General features: G+C 38.5%; 1 protein-coding gene across 4 annotated transcripts in view; it reads left to right on the top strand.

Annotated features, from left to right (window-relative positions):
* The first annotated feature begins 3427 nt into the window (after nucleotides 1–3427).
* LOC113157655 (mucin-17-like) overlaps nucleotides 3428–23978 on the top strand; it is a 33189-nt gene continuing 12638 nt past the window's right edge. The window contains exons 1-4 of one of the 4 annotated variants that reach the window (XM_026353244.1): nucleotides 9079–9208; nucleotides 9819–10009; nucleotides 10187–10324; nucleotides 10429–10567. In XM_026353244.1, the coding sequence (XP_026209029.1) occupies nucleotides 9092–9208; nucleotides 9819–10009; nucleotides 10187–10324; nucleotides 10429–10567 (585 nt within the window). In that variant the 5' untranslated portion in view covers nucleotides 9079–9091. Of the gene's footprint in view, nucleotides 3701–3945; nucleotides 4084–4187; nucleotides 4327–9078; nucleotides 9209–9818; nucleotides 10010–10186; nucleotides 10325–10428; nucleotides 10568–23978 lie in introns of those variants that run through there. The other 3 variants (XM_026353247.1, XM_026353245.1, XM_026353246.1) reach the window with 3 other exon arrangements.

A 23978-nucleotide genomic window follows, 5' to 3' on the forward strand; every position in this document is an offset into this window, starting at 1 on the left:
TATGGGTGATTACATGCTGTGTAGGCAGCAGGCAGTCCAGTATAACAGTTAATGTCTTTAAGTTAATATGGAGTCCAGTTAGTTATTGCAGGCAGACTTGTTCCATTCCTGGACTATCGAGCGTTGAGTCGAGACCTCCAAGAAACAGCTGCCGACGTCCGCCGAGGCCAAGACCGACTTCATAGTAGTGTGTGACCAACTCCAGTCTCCAAACGCATCACATAGGGCAAACGGTGGATCCAGGCGACGAGATCTCCAGCCAGAAGTTGGGCATCAGGATGAGTCAGACAGGTCCAGAGGGCAAAGGGTGGAATGACGTGTAGCTCGACAGAGAGACAGGAAGAGGGAAAAGAGAGAGGGAGAGGGAAAGAGAGAGAAGAGGAGAGATTGCAATTAGTTGTATTCACAGTCAGATAAAGTTTGAGGTGAATGTATATTTAGTGTAGTGCAGCAGGGACTCCGGCAGGACTAATTATGACAGCCTAACTAAAAGGGTGGGCCAGAAGGAAACACAGACATGAGGGCGCACTGGGATGTAGAGCAACCGAACACTTCACCATCAACAAACCCGAGTGATCAGTGAGAGTTGGGAAGACAGCATCTAAACATACCAGTTCACCATAATGCTCTACGTCCATGAGTCCTTCCCAGATCTATTTACTCAAATGCTTGACTAAATAAATAGGTTTTCAGCCTAGACTTAAACACTGAGACTGTGTCTGAGTCCCGAACGCTATTTGGAAGGCTATTCCATAACTTTGGGGCTTTGTAAGAAAAAGCTCTGCCCCCAGCTGTAGTTTTTAGGATACGAGGTACTGACAGGCAGCCAGCATCCTTTGAGCGAAGTAGGCGTGGTGGATCATAAGACACTAGCAGTTCACTTAGATAATGCGGCGCAAGACCATTTAATGCTTTAAATGTCAAAAGTAGTATTTTAAAATCAATGCGAAATTTCACGGGGAGCCAATGAAGTGTAGATAAGACAGGGGTGATGTGCTCATATCTTCTGGTTCGAGTGAGGACTTTCGCTGCTGCATTCTGAACTAACTGAAGCTTGTTTATGCACCTGGTTGAACAGCCAGACAGTAAGGCATTACAGTAGTCCAACCTAGAGGTGATGAAAGCATGGACTAATTTTTCTGCATCATTTAGTGACAAAATATTCCTTATCTTGGCAATATTTCTGAGGTGAAAGAAAGCTGTCCTGGTGACATTATCTACATGAAAGACTGGAATCTAGAATCACACCAAGGTCTTTGACTGTTGCACTAGATGTAACGGAAAGGCCATCTAGAGTTACGGTGTGGTCTAACATCTTGCTTCTAGCTGCAGATGATCCTATAACTAGTACTTCTGTCTTATCAGGATTTAGCAGAAGGAAGTTAATTAGCATCCAGTCTCGTATATCCTTTACACATTGCTCAACTTTATTAAGCAGTTTGATCTCATCTGGTTTTGATGAAACATATAACTGTGTGTCGTCAGCATAACAATGAAAGTTAATACCATGTTTACGGATAATGTTGCCCAGAGGAAGCATGTAGAGGGAAAAAAGCAGGGGGCCTAAATCTGAACCCTGTGGAACACCAACCTCCATTGGAGAGCATGTGGAGTAATCGCCATTTAGATCTACATACTGATAACGATCGGTCAAATAGGACCTAAGCCAGGAGAGGGCCGTTCCCCTAATTCCAATGACATTTTCTAGTCTGTGAAGGAGAATACTATGGTCAATGGTGTCAAAAGCTGCACTGAGATCGAGTAGCACAAGCATAGAGACACTACCCTGATCAGAGGCCAATAGGAGGTCATTTACTACTTTAACAAGTGCCGTCTCTGTGCTGTGATGAGGCCTAAATCCTGACTGATAGAGTTCATGTATGTTATTTCTATGAAGATACGAGGATAGCTGCCCAGCTACTATCTTTTCGAGAATCTTAGAGATAAAGGGGAGGTTTGATATCGGCCTGTAATTTGACAGCTGACAGGGGTCGAGATCAGGTTTCTTGATTAGCGGTTTAATAACTGCTAATTTAAAACACTTTGGGACATACCCACAGCTAAGTGAGGAATTTATGATTGTCAGCAGGGGTTCTATTATTTCTGGCACTATCTGTTTTAGAAAGTGTGTCGGTATAGGGTCTAATGTGCAGGTTGAAGATTTTGCAGAAGAGATGAGTGAAATTAGTTCATTCTCTTCAAGAGGAGTAAAGTAATCTAGGTACTGATCTGCTGAGGTTAGCTCGTCACCTGCGTCAACTAAATTGTCTGGTTTTAAAGCTTGAATTTTCTGCCATATATTTACAATTTGGTTATTGAAAAAGTTCATGAAGTCCTCACTACTGCACAACGTTGTTATGGAGATATCTGCAGTAGTTTTCTTTCTAGTTAATTTGGCTACTGTATTAAATAAAAATCTAGGGTTGTTTTTGTTGTTTTCTATGAGAGTGGAGAGATACGTTGATCTAGCTGCACTAAGAGCTTTTTTATAGTTCAGGATGCTCTCCTTCCACGCTATCTGGAATACTAACAGTTTAGTTTGGCGCCATTTACGTTCTAACTTTCGAGTAGTCTGTTTTAAGACGCGCGTGTCATCGTTATACCAAGGAGCAAGTTTCTTATCTCTGATGACTTTTCTTTTAACTGGAGCTATATTATCTAAGGTATAACGTAATGACGACTCGAGATATTCAGTCGCCTGGTCTAGTTCTGTGGTGTCAGACGGTGATCCAATCAAAGTTGATAACTCTGGAAGATTACTAATAAAGCTCTGTGCGGTAGTTGATGTAAATGTACGTTTAATGCGATAGCGCGGCGCTGAGTATACATTATTAATATGACAAACTGTAGTTGAAACAAGATAGTGGTCCGAGATAACTTCAGACAGTGGCAGTGTAAGTAAATTTCTTATACTTAAACCGAAGGATATTATTAAATCTAAGGTGTGACCCACTTTATGAGTGGGTCCTACTACACACTGATCTACTCCTAGCGAGTCCAATATGGACATAAATGCTGTTCTCAGAGGGTCTTCTGGATTCTCAAAGTGAATATTAAAATCTCCAGCAATTAATGATTTGTCTACAGAAACAACTAGGTTAGAAAGGAAATCTGCAAATTCACAAAGAAATTCAGAGTAGGGCCCTGGGGGTCTGTAAATGATAATTAGCGGGATCGACTGAGCAGACTTTATATTTGTATCTATACTTGTTATGTTACTATAAAGACATTCAAAAGCTTTAAATTTGTGTACATGCTTTTGTACGATAGTCAGTTTATCATTATAAATAACTGCGACACCTCCTCCTCTACCAGTCAGACGAGGCTGGTGAATGTAGCTGTATCCAGCTTTAAAAATCCATTCTTCTTGTAATCCTGTACAGTCAGTGGGTACCTGTAAGACATTGGCCAAAATATTTTTGAAACATCACTTTGTCTTCAAAGTAACATTTTTTCCCATGTTCATACCCCAGTAAACTATGCATCAACTTTTCACTCCAATTCTGCAGGTGGTCCTTCGATATAAGTTGGCATATGAGAATGATTGCTCTTACACTGACACGTGGGGCTGCCTCGGTGGAAACTTTGGGACTGAGGTTTCATTTCAAGAAAATATCATTGACAATGAAAGCGATGACTGGTGTCAGAAGGAAGGTATCTCAACTCGTCTGGTTCCCAACAATACTCAGTTTCAGCAGCTGTGAGTGCAACATGACAATGCACAAAATGACACAGTCTGTTGTTTCACTAAACACCATTTAAACAGTCACTGAAGAGTGACACATCAAAACCATATATGCCATCTAGAAATTGATTGATTTAAATGAATCACATCACATCTACAACTGCACTGTACTGTTAGAGTCACTGCTCAAGATATCTGGACTTTGTTTACCTGTGGTCTGGACTAATACCTGGTTTTCTGGCTTTTAATTTCCATTGAAGGTTTGATGGTGGTAATTGGGTGACTACTATCAATAACATTGTAAGTTGGAGAGCTGTGACTCTGGTTGAACTGAGGATCCGATCAGACACCAGCAAAGCCAACACATCACCACAGACGACCGTCCTGCCACGTGTAAGGTGAGCCTCTTCCCTCTTTGTGTTGCTGAGTCTCCTTTTTATATCAACAAATAATTAGCACAGTGCCTCACACTTTGCTGACTCATTCTCTCTCTGTCTCTCAGAGTTCCTTCAAATTGTCAGAGAGATTTCAATCTGTTGGCGTTCGACCCTGATGGAGACAATGTTCAATGCAGATATGGAAACACGTCACTGTCAGAGTGTAACCCCTGCACACCACCGTCTGTTCTCAACCTTTCATCTGTGAGTGACCAAAGGACAAGTTACTATTATTTATTTCTTTAGGTTTATGTCTTTTAACAAACTGGTGCATGATGATACACTGCTGCTTGTAGATCAACACAACTCAGATTAACCTCTTCTCCTTGTCTTTTACAGTCTTGTCATTCAGTCCCACCAACAGCAGTAATGAGGGTGTGTATGCTGTACAGCTGGTGATGGAGGACTTTCCTACACAGACTATCACCCTGACTCAAACCAACAGTGATGCTCTCAGCAAAATACCAGTTCAGTTTGCTTTCAGTGGTAAGACTTTACCTTTTTATACTCTGTACTCATTAAATTAGCTGTTCTATTGAATGAAAACTCCTTTTCAGTTAACCAAATTAGATGTTTAAGTAAAATATATGAGTCCCCTACTTTGTTTTATTACAAAAAACCTGCAGGACATTTAAACAGCACATGCATTTCTCTCTGCCAACAAAACTTATGTAGAAGTTGTCCAACAATGTGTCAGACAATGTCTGGGTTTCAACTGTTCTTGAGTTCTACTTTATATTTAGTTTTTATTCGTCTCTCGTCTGTTTCTATCTCTTAATTTTACAAGCGCAGTACTGAAAACATTTTGTAGTTCGTAATTGATTCAGTAGGGTCAAACAAAAAACATGTGTGGCAACCCACTTCATCTGCAGAGATCTTACAGTGGGCTAACTGATGAACAAACCCAGTGTCAATTTGTTTGTTGTTGTTGCTCCAGTGGATCCTGAGTTGCTGTCCTGCACAGAGGGACTTTATCTGCCCAAGTTCCTGCCTCCAACCCCAGACAACAGAGCTCAGCTGTACACTCCTGTCAATCACTCTCTGGAAATCCTCATCAAAGCAGAGACAAAGAACACAACGTAAGTCAAAGAAAAAAAAACAAATTTAATAGGATTTAAATATTCAAATATTACGGGTTAATCATGGCCTTCACAACTTTCCCTCTGAAAAGAACGTTCATCAAATACACAGTCACTTGTTGTCTTTGCACAAGGAATCTGCTCTATACAGTATCTCCAGCAATGACACCAAACAAGTTTAAGAGGTGTAAACTAACTGTGACATAACTTCATACTGTTGTGTTGTATGGAGATACTTGATCCAAACAGGTGACAGACTCAGGTGATAAGTGGCAGTTATTGGTAGTACTACTGTGTCTGATAGTGTTTCAGTCGATTCCTCACTGAAACCTGCTCTAATACTCTACTGATTGGTAGATGGGGAAGTTTTGAACATGTCACCTTTTCCTCTTCTGTTTGCCGTAGGATCTCAGAGCTGCTGTTCAGTGGGCCATACAACGTGACATACACAACACTAGCAGCAGGACAGTACATCCTGAGCTGGACGCCATCTCAAAACGAGGATGGAGAAAGTCACCCTTGCTGCACCCCTCTGCTTTGTTGTCCAGGCAATTTCCAGGTCAGTGTCCTGTGTCCCTTGAATATTACCTTAGTAAAATGTTTATATAATTATCAGGTAATCTGCCCAAAAAGTTAAATTACAACGATTTAGTAAAAAAAAAAAGGTTTTAAATTAAAATTTTATTTCAACTAACTAACTTGCCGAAATACTACTAATAATTTCAAAACATTTTATAATAAAAATACAGTAAATGCAGTTAGTAAATTTAAATTGTGAAACAATTATTTATAATTTACTAGGGTAACGAAAACACTCAATACAGTGAGTCTATGTGTGATTTTATGTGTATATTGAAAAATAAGCTCTTTAAAAAAAGATTAATATATTGAATTACTTGTACAGTTCCACAGTAAATTATCACTCAGAGCTTCGATGTGTCATTGTGACTGTTGGAAATGGTGAGTAAAGCTTCCCTGCACGGAAGTTCACAACAACCACACAAACTACAACCACCGCTACAGTGGTAATTCTATGTGAACCAACTACTACCACTACACAAACAACCATTACCTCACAAATCAATATAGATACCCAAAGTATCGACACCCCCAACCACAACATCCATGTGTAACAACTGGAGTTAAGAGGATCCGATTAAAGTGGCAGACACAATCAAGGAAGAACAGAGTTTATTGTAACCAAGTCTACAAGTACGAGTTCAGGGTTCAAAAGTATCAAACAAAACAGAAGGGCTCTGATCAAAAAGGGAAAAACAAGCATGGATACAAAGTTGCAAACAGAATCCAGAAAGTTAAAAAACTAGAATCAAAGATCATAACTGAGGACATGGTGCAACCCAGAACAGCAACAACACGAAATCACTGAAAAACTAGCAACAAAAAAGTCACAAGACAGGGGTAAAAAATGACCATAATCCACAGGCAGGGTCCAGCACTCCAGTACGACTGTCAAAGCACAGATCCAAAATACGAGAGGTTTTCACCGAGGTTGGGTCTTACATCTGTTAATATGAAAACTACACAAACAAAGTCATTCTCTCCAGTTCCTTTGGCAACAACTACACCACTAACAACAACTAAAATCAACAAACATCAATGTTTCAAGTGCAATATCAGACATGACCACAGCGACGACAGGGACACTGCATCAACACTAATCACTAACACCATTACACAAACAACAGCTACAAGTAACATTCGATCAACTACAGCCACTGTTCTTTCAATGTTTACAGCACCTACAACAAGTCCATCACCAGTAGTCACGCCTACAGTTGACACAACATCTGCAGTAGAACAACTGAGACGAGGTGAGTTTTACTAACGGTGACGTTTTATTCTATTTAGTTTGTTGATGTTCATACAGTAGTAAAGTTCATAAATTAGTGAGTTGAGACACTTTGCCTCCAGTTGTTGTAGGTATGATGATAAAGATCTTCTCTTCAACTCCACTGTCTGAGGACTACATCAGGAATACCATCATGCAACAGGTGGGTCTCCTCTCATCTAGTGACAAACCCCTTCAGCGCACCACATAACTGGGACTGGGGCCGTTTAATTACACCTTGACTGAGTTGGAATCTGTAATAGATAAATGTTAACACCACCTTGTGGTTTAATGTGATGGAGACATGGGTGGTGACCTGGCAGTGACTGTATGGTTTCACATGCAACAAGCTGTCATGCACTATGTGTTCTGCTGATCATGGCCAGCATTAAATTGGTATCTTGGTGATCCCCTGTCCACCACAACATTAAAACCACCAGGTGATGTTTAGATCAAATGCAAATGTTTTGCATTTGAAATTCAAACTCATGTGGCCTCCACCTCCCACAAACACTGCTGATTCAGAAATTCTGTAATAACAATCAGTGTATTATGTTGCATCCACTGATCCTATCTCATCACCAATTTTTGTTTCCTTGTCCAGCTTAAAGATGAACTAGTCAGACGAGGGCTACCATCATATATCACCCTGCGCCTTCATGGCTGGTTTTGATAATGTTTTTAACCCCTAAAAATGATGTTATTAATACGTAAATTCTTGTTTTTGATGTATTATTTTTTATGTAATAAAAATAATAATAGTAAACTAAAGCAGACATTATTTAGTGTATTTTATTGCTTCTTACATCAATTCTCAGGAACAGAAACTGCTGCCAACGAAGCTTTTGTTTGCACCTGTGGGAGGTTTGTGCATGGATTATGAATTTTAAGTCTGGTAGCTGCACTTCCTCCACACTGTGCCGTCCTGAAATATTTCCCACACGCTTCACACATATCTCCTTTTGTGGACTATGATGGTTTTTGCCTCTGGGCACAGTTGATGTTTCCTGGCATCTAATTGATATGATGTGCACACAGTAATTTAATTAGTCCCTTTAATATCCATTTTATATGATGAACAAACACACAAAAAATAGATAACAACATAGCAAGATAACAAACTTAAAATTACAAAAATGACAAAGTCCTATCTTTTAACCCTTTTATTCATGCTCACTACAGTGGACAGCTAAAAAAATACATTCTTTGTTAATGAAACCCATTTAACTTAAGGTTTAACATCCTTCACAGGATGGTGAATGTGGAAAGTGACAGATGTGAAGCACACTCCTGATGCTTACGATTGCAATGAAAATAATTTTATTTAACTCTTCTGTGATGGAACAACGAACATGCGAAAAAGGTTTTTTTATGATTTGATCACTTCTATGACATGATATAACTGATATTAAACTTTGGAGCCATTTCTTTGGAGCAGGTTTTTTAAACACAACATGCATCTGACACTGATGTTCTTTTATCAAATGCATAAAGCGATAAAATTGTTGCAAAATGTAGTTGTTCAAATAGTTCAAAACATCAAGTTTGCATATATACATGATGATCAGACAACTGAGATAAGTCTGAGCAGTTTAGAAGAAGCATGTTCACCAGGGTTATTTGACTTTTGAACAGTAAACAACTGACAAATAAAGGCACAATTAGTTTGTCTCATGGTTTTGTGTTGTACATTATTTTAGCTTATGTCATAATTATGATATATTGTGCTGAGTTTTGCACCATGTGTGCACTATGGCAGATAATACGAAGTTTGTTTGAAGTTTGCTTCAGTGGCAGTAAATGACAATATTTTAGATGACAGAGCTGCTTGGTGACTAAGGGGATCTAACTCATCTTGACAGCTGTAAGATGTTGATGGACTGTGAAAGGTCATTATTCAAAGAGGACTTTCCTCATACCACTGTAGATCACTTCCGCATTCATAGATCATTTTCAGTCTAAAAAAAACGGCTATAGTCATATAAATAGAGAAGGAGACAGTCAGCAGCTGTCTTTGTGTGGAGCGACTAACACATTCACTATGACACTCTCACTGCTGCTGCTGCTGCTTCTGGTCTTCAGCTCTGAAGCTTCTCATTTCATGGGCACAGTGATGACCTACTACCCAAAAGGCACTAACACAGATGGGTCTGTCACGGTATGTTGTCTCATTTTCTATACTAATTCATTTATTTTGGGAAAGCAAGCATAATTGTTTTAGCACTGATGTTGCCAGATAGCACATAAGTTAAGAAACCTGTGACAGAATTATTTAAGTCTAAGGCTTTGAGATCAGATTCATTCTTTTTTACAGTCTTGTGTGTTGAACATTTGACCAAACATTTGCTTATTTGTGTGTCTGGTTGTTCAGTTTTTAACTGAAAACAACTGCAGGAGTGTTTTTTCTTACAGATTAAAGAATGAACTACATTTATGCACTTTTCATCCCTTTCAAACTATAATATAGTTTTTACACATTTATGGTATAGCACTTGGTTCATTGATTGAGTTCTAAATAATTTCCATTATGTTTTTTTTTAAACAAGTGAAAGGCAGCTAATACAATAATTTTTCTTTAATCACAAGAAACAAAGTAAATCTGTCCTTTTTAAAATCAAAATGTAAAACTCAAATTCAGAGTTGTTGATCCTACCAATAAAGTGTGTCGATACCAAATAAATAAGAAATGCAGATGGGCTAAAGAAGAATTTTTCCCCATGTTCATACAACAGTAAACTATACTTCAACTTTTCACTCTAATTCTGCAGGTGGTCCTTCGATATAAGTTGGGATATCACGCCTTTTGCTTCAGTGACACGTGGGTCTGCCTCAGTGGAAACTGTGGGACTGAGGTTTCATTTCAACAAAATATCCTTGACAGTGAAAACGGTGGTGACTGGTGTCAGGAGGAAGGTATCTCAACTCGTCTGGTTCCCAACAATGCTCAGTTTCAGTCGCTGTGAGTGCAACATGACAATGCACAAAATGACACAGTCTGTTGTTTCACTAAACACCAATAATGTCTTTTTAAAACTTTCACTGAAGAGTGACACATCAAAACCACAAGATATCAGGACCTGGTGTCTGGGTCTGGACCACTAATACCTGATTTTCTGGCTTTTAATTTCTATTGAAGGTTTGATGGTGGAAATTGGGTGACTACTATCAATAACATTGTAAGTTGGAGAGCTGTGACTCTGGTTGAACTGAGGATCCGATCAGACACCAACAAAGCCAACACATCACCACAGACGACCGTCCTGCCACTTGTAAGGTGAGCCTCTTCCCTCTTTGTGTTGCTGAGTCTCCTTTTTATATCAACAAATAATTAGCACAGTGCCTCACACTTTGCTGACTCATTCTCTCTCTATCTCTCAGAGTTCCTTCAAATTGTCAGAGAGATTTCAATCTGTTGGCGTTCGACCCTGATGGAGACAATGTTCAATGCAGATATGGAAACATGTCACTGTCAGAGTGTAACCCCTGCACACCACCGCCTGTGCTCAACCTTTCATCTGTGAGTGAGCAAAGGACAAGTTACTATTATTTATTTATTTATGTTTATGTCTTTTAACAAACTGGTGCATGATGATACACTGCTGTTTGTAGATCAACACAACTCAGATTAACCTCTTCTCCTTGTCTTTCACAGTCTTGTACATTGTCGTTCAGTCCCAGTAACAGCAGTAATGAGGGTGTGTATGCTGTACAGCTGGTGATGGAGGACTTTCCTATACAGACTATCACCCTGACTCAAACCAATGGGGCACAAACAACATTAACTACAACCAATGCAATCAGCAAAATACCCATTCAGTTTGCTTTAAGTGGTAAGATTTTCCCTTTTAACAGCCTGAATCTCAAAATTGATTCAAAGTTGAACCTACTCTGGATAATGAATTGGCAGTTACACTGAGGTACAAACTACGCAGGGTTTGAACATCTTTGTAAAATTTTTATTTAGATAATGTGTTGAATTTAATCATGTAACTTGCTGTACTGTTGAGTAATTGATTTATGTCCATGTTCTTTGCATCACATTATGCCTTCTGCACGCTCTAAATTGCAACCTGCTCCAATCTATAATAAAACAATTCCCCCAGTGAGAAGACATGTCACCAGACTTTCTCCTGCTGTGTGCTGCTTGTGTGAATGCACTACTCCACACAACGTCTGATTCTCCAGACACAGTCCACAGTGCATACAGGAATTATTTAATAAGGATCTGTAAAGGTTTTTGTCAATCATCTAACAATGGCTTCAAATTGAATGACAAGGTATATTTTCTAATTTGCGTTACTTCAGTGGATCCTGTGGTGCCATCCTGCACAGAAGGACTGTATCTGCCCAGGTTCCTTCCTCCAACACCAACTAACAGAGCTCAGATGTTTGCCGCTGTCAATCAGAGCCTGATAATCAGCATCCAAGCACAAGCAAATATTTCCACGTAAGTTGAAAACAAGTAAACAAAACAAAAAAACCAAACAAACAAAAATAAAAAAACTTCCTGTAATTTTAGCCATTGTGTTTATTGATCAGGAAATTGCTGTATTCACAAAAATCAATGATCATTGAGGCGGTAACCAACTGGTACATTCAGATTATACTGTATAATCTTTTTATTTTTATTACAGTCTAACCACATGGAAATGGAAAAAAGGAGCTTCACTCTATACCACTTAGAAGAAGAAGAAGAAAGATTTACATTTTATCATGCAGTAAAATAAACTTTCAAGTCTAAACAAACAAAAACTGTGAAATTTAATTTAAAAAAAGGAAAAAAACATTTAATAGCTATATTAAGATATGATAGGTACTGTAATAAAAACAGAATTTATGGTGTAGTTACCATTTAGTCATTGTCACTGCTCTAAGCATCTGAAATTATCCTTTAAAATATTATGTAGTATATACTATACTACTATGGTATATAGTATTCTGGAAAATCACACAACCTCTTTCTTCTTTTTCTTTAAGTATTTCTGAGCTGTTGTTCAGTGGACCATCCGGCATAACACAGATTACAACAGGACAAGGACAGTTCAACCTGAGTTGGACGCCAACTGGGACTGAAAGTGGAGAAAGCCACGCCGTCTGTTTTCTTGTCCAGGCAACTCTCAAGTTGGTGTCTTTTTTTAAAAACATTATCCTCCACAAATACAGTGTAAAAAAGTATTTTGTGGTTTTCAGTATACATATTTCATGAAATGTGATCTGGACTTTACCAGTCAAAAATAAAAACAAACACAACACTGCTAAGTTGCTAAAATACAAACAAACACGATCTTTGATGTCTCTTATGTCACAATACCATCAATCATACGAAGCGATGGTGAAACAATTACAGATTTCATGTTATTGTTAAAAAACAAAGCATACTAGCGCCTAAGTTTCTTTTAAGAGTATGCTGGAGGAATTCTAATAAGTTTGGTAGGAGATGTGAGCATATTTCTAATAAGATCAATCACAACCGTTATCTTTGCATAGTCTAACGTGTGTTTTTAATTAACTGATTATCATTCAGTGTTTGGAGAATATTTCTTCTACCTCTCTGTCTACCTTGTCTTTTGCTGAATACACTCTCAAGTATCTTTAAGCTCTGAGAAAATGTCATAAATCTTAATCTTTCTATGGGCAACTAATTCGGGTTGCCTTATGAAGTGTTACTTTTCCATTATTAAAATGTATGTTTACATGTCACTCACGACATGAAAGACATGACATGAAAGATAATTTCTGTGTTTTAGCACTTTAAGAATAGTGTGTTTGTTGATAGTTGTGACTTTGTTGAAGTTCAGATCACATTTCAACCAGGAAATAAACCAGAAAATTGTAAATAGTTCACTTATGTTTTTTTTTTTCTTTTGCCACTATACTGTAACACTTTACATTATAAATTAATAAAAACTACAAACTATAGAAATATAATTGTTAAAAGTTAAAGTTAAAAAGCAGAAAAAACTAAAAACAGCATGTTGAGATATGGTACTTTGTTTTAAAGTACTTCCCTATGTGACCTCTACCAGTTATTGTAGGTGAGTAGTACTTTTTCTGAGAAACTACGAATGCCAATCTAAACCTGAGGCTTGTTACTGTTTCTACAGTTCAGTCAAGTATCACTCAGAGCTTCGATGTGTTACTGTGATTGTTGGAAATGGTAAGTAGAGCCCTGCCTAAATTTAAATGTAATACCTTCTTTCCTCCATTGATGAGGTTCAGGAATGATCTAACTACTTCAACTAACTATTGTATTCACTTCTGTTAACAGGCACAACACCAACTACAACCACTACACCAAGTACTGTTCAATCTACAGCAAACATCAATTTGGCCACTACACAAAATACTTCATCAACCTTTATTACAACATCAAGTACCACAATATCACCAGAAACCATTAGTGCCAACTCGACTTTTGCTTTCACAACACCGACACTACCTGAAGACACAACAGTTTACCCTAGACATGTATATCAAGGTGAGTACCAACATCTCTTCCAACAGGTGTAGTGGTGATAACATTGCAAGTTATTGCTCCAGTAAACACAAACTCAGTACTCTATGGCATTTAAATTCTTCTGTCAAAGAAATGACAAGATTCTGCACTGTTTTACTCACTTACATCAAACCTCTAGTCTGTATTGTAATGTCCACTTACTTTGCTTCTAGTTGTAGCTCTGGCCGCAAAGATCTCCTCTTTGTCTCCACTGTCTGAGGAGTACATCAAGAATACCGTCATACAGCAGGTCAGTCTCTTAATATTAAGAAGAAATATATAATGATGACAATCACTGTTCAGACACATTGTAACATAGATTACAGTGATCACAACTCACTATTTGTTTCCTTCTCCAGCTTAAAGATGAACTGGTCCGACGAGGGGTACCGTCAAACATCACTCTGCAGATAAAGAGCACTGAGAAAGTGTCATTTCCAACCACAGCAGTGCCTGGTGGCTAAAATCTAATTGAACTGCAACGGCTTTAAAGTGTGTACAACCCATGTCAAATTGGGAAAATGAAAGAACAACAGAGGAGGAATCCTGCTTCATGTGTACAGATTGGGAAAATGTACTGATCCTTACTGGGGAACTATTTTGTTACTATAAGGTATTAGTGGTTATACAATATTGCAGTAAGAAAGACTGCTACACAACCAGTCATGCATAAATAACTGAGCTTCTTTTGATTGTCTTCTACTGATACAATCTAACCATAAACAAACAGACTGTGCTGTAGTTTAAATGTGATTTAGGTGGTTTTGAACATCATCGTTGCAATTACACACAGACCTTCATGGTTTCCCCTCGGCGCGCACTCACTGCTGTTAATATCTTATATTATACAGCTCATTGCTTCACTGTAAATAATAATCTTTTATTTTCTCTTCACATAAAAAGCCTCCAGTGAATCCACAAGGCTGCAGTTCTGACTGGAATTAGCAAGAAAGATCATATATCTCCTAAATTTGCTTCTCTCCATTGGCTTCCAGTAGATTCCTGAATAAAATTTAAAATCCTTCTCCTTACATATAAAGAACTTAACAATCAAGCTCCATTATGGTCTTAATGACCTCATATAAAAAGAACACTTTATTCTCAGAGTGCAAGTCTGTTTGTGGTTCCTGGAGTTTCCACATGTAGATTGGTAGGCAAAGCCTTTAGTTATCTTTCTCTGGCTCTTGACCCCTCCTCCTCTGGATCTCAGTAGTTTTAGGACCTGCCTCTTTTTTCTTTCCTCTGGTTTAAAGACGCAGACTCTGTTTGAGATGACTGTGCCTTGAGATGACTTTTGTTGTGATTTGGTGCTAAATAAATAAACTGAATTAAATTCACTCTGTAACACATCTGTAAATCTTGTAGGAACTTCCACTACACCTGCTACTTTGTTGGACAAATAATATAAATATCCAAATGGGCGCCCGAGGTTTAACTGCTCCAGCTGTGTCTCTTTTAGTATCCTGAGATAATGGGCGGATATTTTTCTGACAGCGTTTGTGATTTTCTTTCCAGTCATTTAGGTGCTCCAGCGGCTGTGGTCAGGTGTATCCTGGGGGCCATCGCACCGGACATTGAAGGCAATCTTAGGGCCTTAGGACAGCATAGCTTTTCTAATATAGTGGTACATGCCGGAGCTAACGATATACGCCTTCGTCAGTCTGAGGTTACCAAGAATAACTTTAAAGAGGTGTTTAAATTAGCGAAGGCGATAATTGGAGTACCTTTGAGGGCAAACCTGGCCTGTTAGGGCGGGACGGTGTCCATCCCACTCGGGAAGTTGCTGCTTTCATTTCGTGTAGCATAGCACATAGTCTGAGAACAGGCCGAGCTAGTCGCTGACTACCCAGAGTCCAGGCCAGGGAGCAGACAAACAGGCTAAACCAAGTTTCTCAGGGTTCAACATATTGAGACTGTGTCTGTTCCTCGAGCTAAACAAAAAGTCAGAAAAACCCAGAAAGTCTGTTTTAATAATTTAATTAACATAGAGACCTCTAATTCAGAGCACACTGACTGTGCAGCCAGCACCTCTGATCTGAAGTTAGGATTGTTAAATATTAGATCTCTTACATCTAAAGCTCTTACTGTTAATGAAACTATCACAGATCAGGAGTTTGATATACTCTGTTTAACAGAAACCTGGATTAAACAGGACGAGTATGTAGCTTTAAATGAAGCAACTCCTCCTGGATGCAGCTACACTCACCAGCCTCGTCTGACTGGTAGAGGAGGAGGTGTCGCAGTTATTTACAATGATAATCTGACTATCGTACAAAAGCATGTACACAAATTTAACGCATTAAACGTACATTTACATCAACTACCGCACAGAGCTTTATTAGTAATCTCCGAGAGTTATCAACTTTGACTGGATCACTGTCTGACCCTACAGAACTAGACCAGGCGACTGAATATCTTGAGTCGTCATTACGTTATACCTCAGATAATGTAGCTCCAGTTAAACGAAAAGTCATTAGAGATAATAAACTCGCTCCCTGGTTTAACGATGACACGCGCGCCTTAAAACAGACTGCTCGAAAGTTAGAACGTAAATGGCGACAAACTAAATTGTTAGTATTTCAGATAGAGCAGCTAGATGAAGGTATCTCTCCACTCTTATAGAAAACAACAAAAATAACCCTAGATTTTTATTTAATACAGTCCACTGCAGATATCTCTGCAACAATGTTGTGCAGTAGTGAGGACTTCATGAACTTTTCAACAACAAAATTGTAAATATTAGGCATAAAATTCAAGCTTTGAAACCAGACAAATTAGTTGACACAGGTGACAAGCTAACCTCAGCAGATCAGTACCTAGATTACTTTACTCCTCTTGAAGAGAATGAACTAATTTCACTCATCTCTTCTGCAAAATCTTCAACCTGTACATTAGACCCTATACCGACACACTTTCTAAAACACATAGTGCCAGAAATAATAGAAGCCCTGCTGACAATCATAAATTCCTCACTCAGCTGTGGGTATGTCCCAAAGTGTTTTAAATTAGCAGTTATTAAACCGCTAATCAAGAAACCTGATCTCGACCCCTGTCAGCTGTCCAATTACAGGCCGATATCAAACCTCCCCTTTATCCCAAAGATTCTTGAAAAGATAGTAGCTGGGCAGCTATCCTCGTATCTTCATAGAAATAACATACACGAACTCTATCAGTCAGGATTTACGCCTCATCACAGCACAGAGGCACTTGTTAAAGTAGTAAATGACCTCCTATTGGCCTCTGATCAGGGTAGCGTCACTATGCTTGTGATTCGACCTCAGTTCAGCTTTTGCCACCATTGACCATAGTATTCTCCTTCACAGAAGTTATCAGTATGTAGATCTAAATGGCGATTACTCCACATGCTCTCCAGTGGAGTTTGGTGTTCCACAGGGTTCAGTTTTAGGCCCACTGCTTTTTTCCCTCTACATGCTTCCTCTGGGCAACATTATCCGTAAGCATGGTATTAACTTTCATTGTTATGCTGACGACCTGCTCATCAGGGACAATCTGATTTCATGATTCATACACATTCACTGTTCATGTACTGTTCTTTGGTTGTGTAAAGCTGCTTTGTGACAATGTCAATTGTAAAAAGCGCTCTACAAATAAAATTGAATTGAATTTAATGGTTTATTTTAATGGTTTATTTCCTTTGTATATTGTTGGCACACACCATCTATTGGATTAAACTACATCACAAAACCTTATTGTGTAGAACATGCTGTGGCTTTTTGAAATGTTTTGCTTGATCAGTGTCCTTTTCCAGTATGTACTAATCATATTTTTCTTGTCTTCCCTCGGATAAGAATCAGAGCAGATGTGCGCAGACTGACGTTTGGAACAACAGTAGCTGCAGTGAAACAGTAATATGAAGGACTGAAACTGTTTTAAATTCCACTTTCTGTTTTATTTTTTTTCCAGTCTGTTTATTACCTCGATCATTCCCACATCTTTTTCCTTTTCAATCAAGGTAACTGAACTCACATGTGCCCCCCCTCACCCCTCCCATGTAGGCCCCTCACCTCATGCTCTTTTCTTTATCAGGTTGTCAGTTTTCTCTTCAGCCTGGATCTGATTGTTTTGTCAGTTCTGTCAGTCCTTCTGATCTGTCCTTCTAAACTCTGCCTGGCTTAATACCTCCTGATTTCTGTCTCTAGACCTCTGGCATGTTTTGCCAGATTTGAGGTTATTTATTTTGGAGTGTTGTCCTCAGTCTTTCTGTCCCCTTTGTATGAACTTAAATTGTCTTACTGATTTTTGATTACCTCAGCACCCCCCAGAAAGAGTCTCCCCACCTGCATTTGAGCTTAACCCCAGCCAGCAGACCTCAGCTGTTGACTCTTGTTGTTCAGCCTTCAGGACTTTACCTCTGAAAAGAACATTCGTCACATACACAGTCGCTGGTTGTTATTTGCAAAGAATCAGCTTCATACAACATCTCCAGCAATGACGGCAAACAGGTTTAACAGGTGTGAACTAACTGTGGCATAACTTCATACCGACCAGAGTAAATAACACCCTGTTCAGAAACACTTTAGTGCAGTATAGTACTAACTATAGGTGTTATAATAAAAACCTAAAATTTGACAGTTTCACAGTCAAGTATCAATCAGAGCTCTGATGTGTCATAGTCTTGATTGTTGGAAATGGTGAGTAAAGCCTTCCTGCACTGATGAAGTTCACAAGAACCAGACAAACTACAACTAGAAAGACAGAAAGCTTATATTCGATATATGTACATGTTACAATTAAATTTGTCCTCTGCATTTAACCCATCCCCCTGGAGGGAGCAGTGGACAGCCACATAAAGCGCCTGGGGAGCTAGCGTGGAGTGTCCATCACACACACCAGGTGTGTATCAAGGATACACCTGGTGTGTGTGACTGGGTTTGAACAACAAACATCTACATCTACAACTACAACTTCAACCACTGCTGCAATGCTTACTCTATGTGAAACCACTACTACTAGTACACAGCCTACAACTAACATTACCTACCAATAACTACACCACGAACCACAACCACCATTACTTACCTACCTGCTACACCTGTCAATATGAAATGAAAACACAGTAATTCCCTCATGTTTATTTGGCACCAATTGATATTTTACTCTATGAAGTGTTCTGATGGTAATATTGTAAGTACATAAATATTTGAGTATAATGTTGAGTCACCTTGCTTCTAGTTATTATAGGTTTGAAAATAGAAATAATATAGGATCTCCTCTTCATCTCCACTGCCTGAGGACTACATCAGGAATACCATCATGCAACAGATGGGTCTCCTCTCATCTAGTGGCAAAACCCATCAGTGCACCAGATAACAGGAGCTGGGGCCATTTTAATTATGTATTGTCTGTCTTGAATCTGTAAAGTACAAAACCACCACCAAATATTTGCACTTGACAGTCAAACTCAAGTCGCAAACACCTCCTACAAGCACTGCTGATTCATCACAACAATCACTGTGTTACTATTTTTATCTATTCTGATCCTTTGTCAACTCCTATATTTATTTTCCCTTTCCAGCTGAATGGTGAACTGGTCATCAAACATCAGCCTACACATACCTGTCTACCTTACTACACCTTGTGAGCAGTGAAACCACAGCGGCCCCTCATGGTTGATTTAAAACATAATTTCAGGAGCTTTTGGAATACAGTGGTTTTAGTTTTTTAATCTGTATATATAGTCATAAATGAATCCTAAAATGCCCAAGGTGATTCTGAAAATGTTAAAATTATCTTTTAATATTTGTTTTAATATCTGTTTGCATTTGCTGGTGTCCATAGTTTTTGATCATTCTCAGTACATTTAGAACATACTTACAACATTTACATTTTATTTGGCGTCTGTAGTCAAAAAACCCTGTTTTTTACCTGCAACATTACAACATTACATTTGATAATTATTGTCTTAATACTGACTAGTATTTTGATTAATTTTAAAAAATCTAAAATGAATAAAAGGAACAGAATTTAGTTTTTTTGTATTTTGTTGGCATCAGGAAATAGAGCCACACAATGAAGCTGTGGGAAAGAGTAGTGGAAGCCAGGCTTAGGAAGAAGGTGGAGATTTGTGAGCAGCAGTATGGTTTCATGCCCCGTAAGAGCACCACTGATGCCATTTTTGCTTTGAGAATGTTGATGGAAAAGTACAGAGATGGTCAGAAGGAGCTGCATTGTGTCTTTGTAGATTTAGAGAAGGCGTATGACAGGGTGCCGAGGGAGGAGCTGTGGTACTGTATGAGGTCGTGGGGAGTGGCAGAGAAGTACGTCAGACTAGTTCAGGACATGTATGAGAGAAGTATGACGGTGGTGAGATGTGCTGTAGGTCAGACAGAGGAGTTCAAGGTGGAGGTGGGACTACACCAAGGATCAGCTTTGAGTCCCTTCTTGTTTGCTATGTTGATGGACAGGCTGACAGATGAGGTCAGACAGGAATCACCCTGGACAATGATGTTTGCGGATGACATTGTGATTTGCAGTGAGAGTAGAGAGCAGGTGGAGGAACAGCTGGAAAGGTGGAGGTTTGCTCTGGAAAGAAGAGGCATGAAGGTCAGTCGTAGTAAGACAGAATACATGTGTCTGAACGAGAGGGATCAAGGTAGAAATGTTAGGTTACAGGGGGCTGAGGTGAAGAAGGTGCAGGAGTTTAAGTACTTGGGGTCAACAGTTCAGTGTGATGGAGAGTGTGGAAAAGAGGTGAAGAGGAGAGTGCAGGCAGGTTGGAGCGGGTGGAGGAAAGTGTCAGGAGTGTTGTGTGACAAAAGAGTGTCAGCAAGACTCAAAGGAAAGGTGTACAAGACAGTGGTGAGACCAGCTCTGCTCTATGGGTTAGAGACGGTAGCAGTGAGACAAAGACAAGAGGCTGAGATGGAGGTAGCAGAGATGAAGATGTTGAGGTTCTCCTTAGGAGTGACCAGGTTAGACAGAATAAGGAAAGAGTACATCAGAGGGACGGCTCACGTTGCCTGTGTTAGCGGCAAAGTCAGAGAGGCCAGACTGAGATGGTTTGGACATGTTCAGAGGAGGGATAGTGAGTATATTGGTAGAAGGATGTTGGAGATGGAGCTGCCAGGCAGGAGGGCAAGAGGACGACCAAGGAGGAGATATATGGATGTTATAACAGAGGACATGAGGTTAGCTAGTGTTAGGGTAGAAGATGTTCATGATAGAGTGAGGTGGAAAAGGATGATTCGCTGTGGCGATCCCTGATGGGAAAAGCCGAAAGAAGAAGAAGAAGTTGGCATCAGGAAACAGAAAAGTGAAAACATATTTCCATGTTTTAATAGAAATTAGTAATCAAATATACATATAATCCAAAAACAAATAACAAGTCTTTTTTATGTTTTACTGTAAAAGATGTCTAAGAGAAAATTTAATCATTTTTTTAAAGCAAATTGCTGTCAAACATAAATATTTAGGGCCATTTACAATTATCTTGTGTAGGCTACTACTATTACATTTTTGTGTATTTTTTAGAAAAATTAGAAGTAAATATAAAAACATCTTGTTCACACCCTACAGCATCAGCTAGTGACCATGAGTCATCACAGCAACATTGTGAGTAAAAACATACCTGGAGATCTTTATTGTTAATTTTGTGTTTGTAACACCTGGAGTCTGTCACCGTCAGCACCCCAGTAGTGTTAATCATAATCTCACCTCATTAGTTAAAAAATATGTACAAATTCAAGTGACTGTGGAAGTCTCATAGTAAGATAAGATAAATCTTTATTGTCATTGCACAGTCGCACTCCTAATCTCCCTCGGAGAGCCCCTTCCAATTACAAAAAACAAAACTTTGCCACCAGTAATTACCATGACCAGTCAGTTTTTGCCCTCAAGAGCTGAAGGTAAACAAATGTTCCTCTCAAAAGCATTAATTTTGAATATGTAAAGCAAAAAATAGACAACTGCTGTTCCTACACATGTTGTTAGTCCAAGAGAAAGAGTGAGAAAAAGAAAATCAATGTTTACTGAAAAATACAAAACATAAATAGACATAAAATGTAATAATTTATCGAGTGATAAGTGGGAAGAAGTGTGAACTTAATTGAGTTTACCCCTTCTCCTTAAGTCATTACCACTTAATTATTAAGTCAGCTTCAGATATCTATTTATAATGTCACACTTACAGTATGTACACATATACATATACATGTGTCCTTATTTGTACTCATTGTCATTAATATATATACACATATACATGCAGCCCCAGATCTAATCAGGAAAATAAGAAAAACAAATTGCTTCTTTCCTGTACCTCTTAAAAATTTCACTTATACTTGATTTTAAACTAATTGATATTTGGACTCTGAGTTGTTTCTAGTTCTAAGCTGTTCCATAGGTTTACCCCACATATTAAAATACAAAACTGCCTTCTGGTTGTGCAATTGCATTTGGCTTTGAATTTAAATATTCCCTTTAAATTATAAACTCCCCTCTCATTCACCAAATAGTTTCTGAATGGCAGTAGATTATTTTCTGCCTTAATATACAAAAACAAAGTACAGTATGTTTTAGCGTACTATTAAGTAAATTATAGTACTGTACTCTCCTCTTTGACCAGGCTAAAATGCAGTATTATACGGTACAATGCGTAACAAAGTACAGTATAATACTTATATATTTATTTCACAGTACACTACTGTATGGTATATAGTCATTTAGTATTCAATGTAAAATATGCTAAGGACAATCAATCTGTGTGAACTGATATATTCTGATGACACTAAACAAAGGAATAAAAGGGGTTTCATACTCATTTATATACACAGTACACTGTAAGTCCGGTACAGGTAAGTCGTTGTTGTATACTGAATACTGAAAGATGACAATGACAATAAAGTTTAGACTTTCAGCTTAACCGTGTTCCACATCTCCCATTTTAGAGGACTAAAAGTTATTTGCGCTCTTCTTGCTGAACTGGAACCGAGATGTGTGCTGTAACCTGTAAACAGAAAAATAGAGCTGAGTGAAGGGATGGAGCCTCTAGCACTGTAACCTGGCTTTACATGTAGGCACAGGGGGCTCTGAGTTTAACCTGAGCGACATCTACAGACATTATGTAGTACTGTGACACCTACCAGGCTGCAGCATAAATAACCAGCAGTTACCAGTGGTAAAAGTTGCTAATTAATATGGCAGAGGCTGTCGATGTGAAGCGCTACATCTAGGGATGTTATACCAGGGGTGTCAAATGTACGGCCTGCGGGCCCGGAAAGGGGTTCAGTCCGTCATGCAGGATGAATCTAAAAGCGGAAAAAAAGCAATGAGAGATGAACTAGAATTTTTAAAAAATAAACTATTCCGCTAGGGGCGCTAAGGTGTTTTAGACATGGAGTAACTAAAAGAAGAAAAAAAAGGACGAAACAAATCTGACATAGACACAGCTAATGTTCAGTGATTAGTACGATACATCTACTTACATTGTACTCACCTCTGCACCCTCATTAGCCAAAATGTCTTTCTCAAAAAGGAGAAAAGTGGACACAGAGAAAAGAGTTTGCCAAGAAAAATGGACCGCTTCCTATTTATTTACAGAGGGGGACGGGAAGGCTGTGTGCTTGGTGTGTATGCAACACGTGTCGATATTCAAGGAATATATTATTTATCATAATATTAAATATTCAGCGCCACTATGAGACTCAGCATAGTGAAAAACACGACAGTCTGTAAGGACAACTAAGATGTCAGTCACCAGCTTCACTACAAAAGAGTTTGGATATTGATTTTAAGTGAAATCTTATATTTACAGGCCTTTCTTTCGTATACATTTAAAATGGCCACCACGTAAGTTTGTAAGATGTGGGGAGTCAACTTAAGTTTTGAGAATTATTACACATGTGGAAGTAAAATTTATTTCTGTATCTTGATGAGTTGATTTAATCTTAAAGTGAAATAAGTTACCGTGTTTTTCAGATCTAAATACCTGTGACTTTTGTGTTTGTGCCTTATGTACAATCTCTGTGATCAGTTATAATGCACACATGTAAATGATAAACTGAAATAGCACATTTCTTTTGAGATCTCTGACTTTATTCATTTCATGTTTTGTATTAGGATAGTTAATTAAATAAAAATACCTAATGTAATTGTACTTCTTTACACTAAAACAAAGGAGAAAACATGAATTTGTTGTTATTTTTAGCTATTATGATGAGCTATTCTACGATTTTATTGGACCGGTCCACTTGACATTAAATTACGCTGTATGCGGCACCTGACCTAAAATAAGTTTGACACCCCTTTGTTATTCAATCAAATCCAGAAAGATAGAAACTTGTATCCAATATTTCCTTTTCATGAACTATTTTGAGAAACTTTGAGCTAGGAATTCTTTCTATCAAGTTTTCTTCATTTTCTCCAGATGTCCTGGATCTCCATTTTTCCCTGCTAGATCAGGTTCAACATTTACAAA

This window comes from Anabas testudineus, chromosome 18 (assembly GCF_900324465.2).
Source record: "Anabas testudineus chromosome 18, fAnaTes1.2, whole genome shotgun sequence".
Lineage (NCBI taxonomy): Eukaryota > Metazoa > Chordata > Actinopteri > Anabantiformes > Anabantidae > Anabas > Anabas testudineus.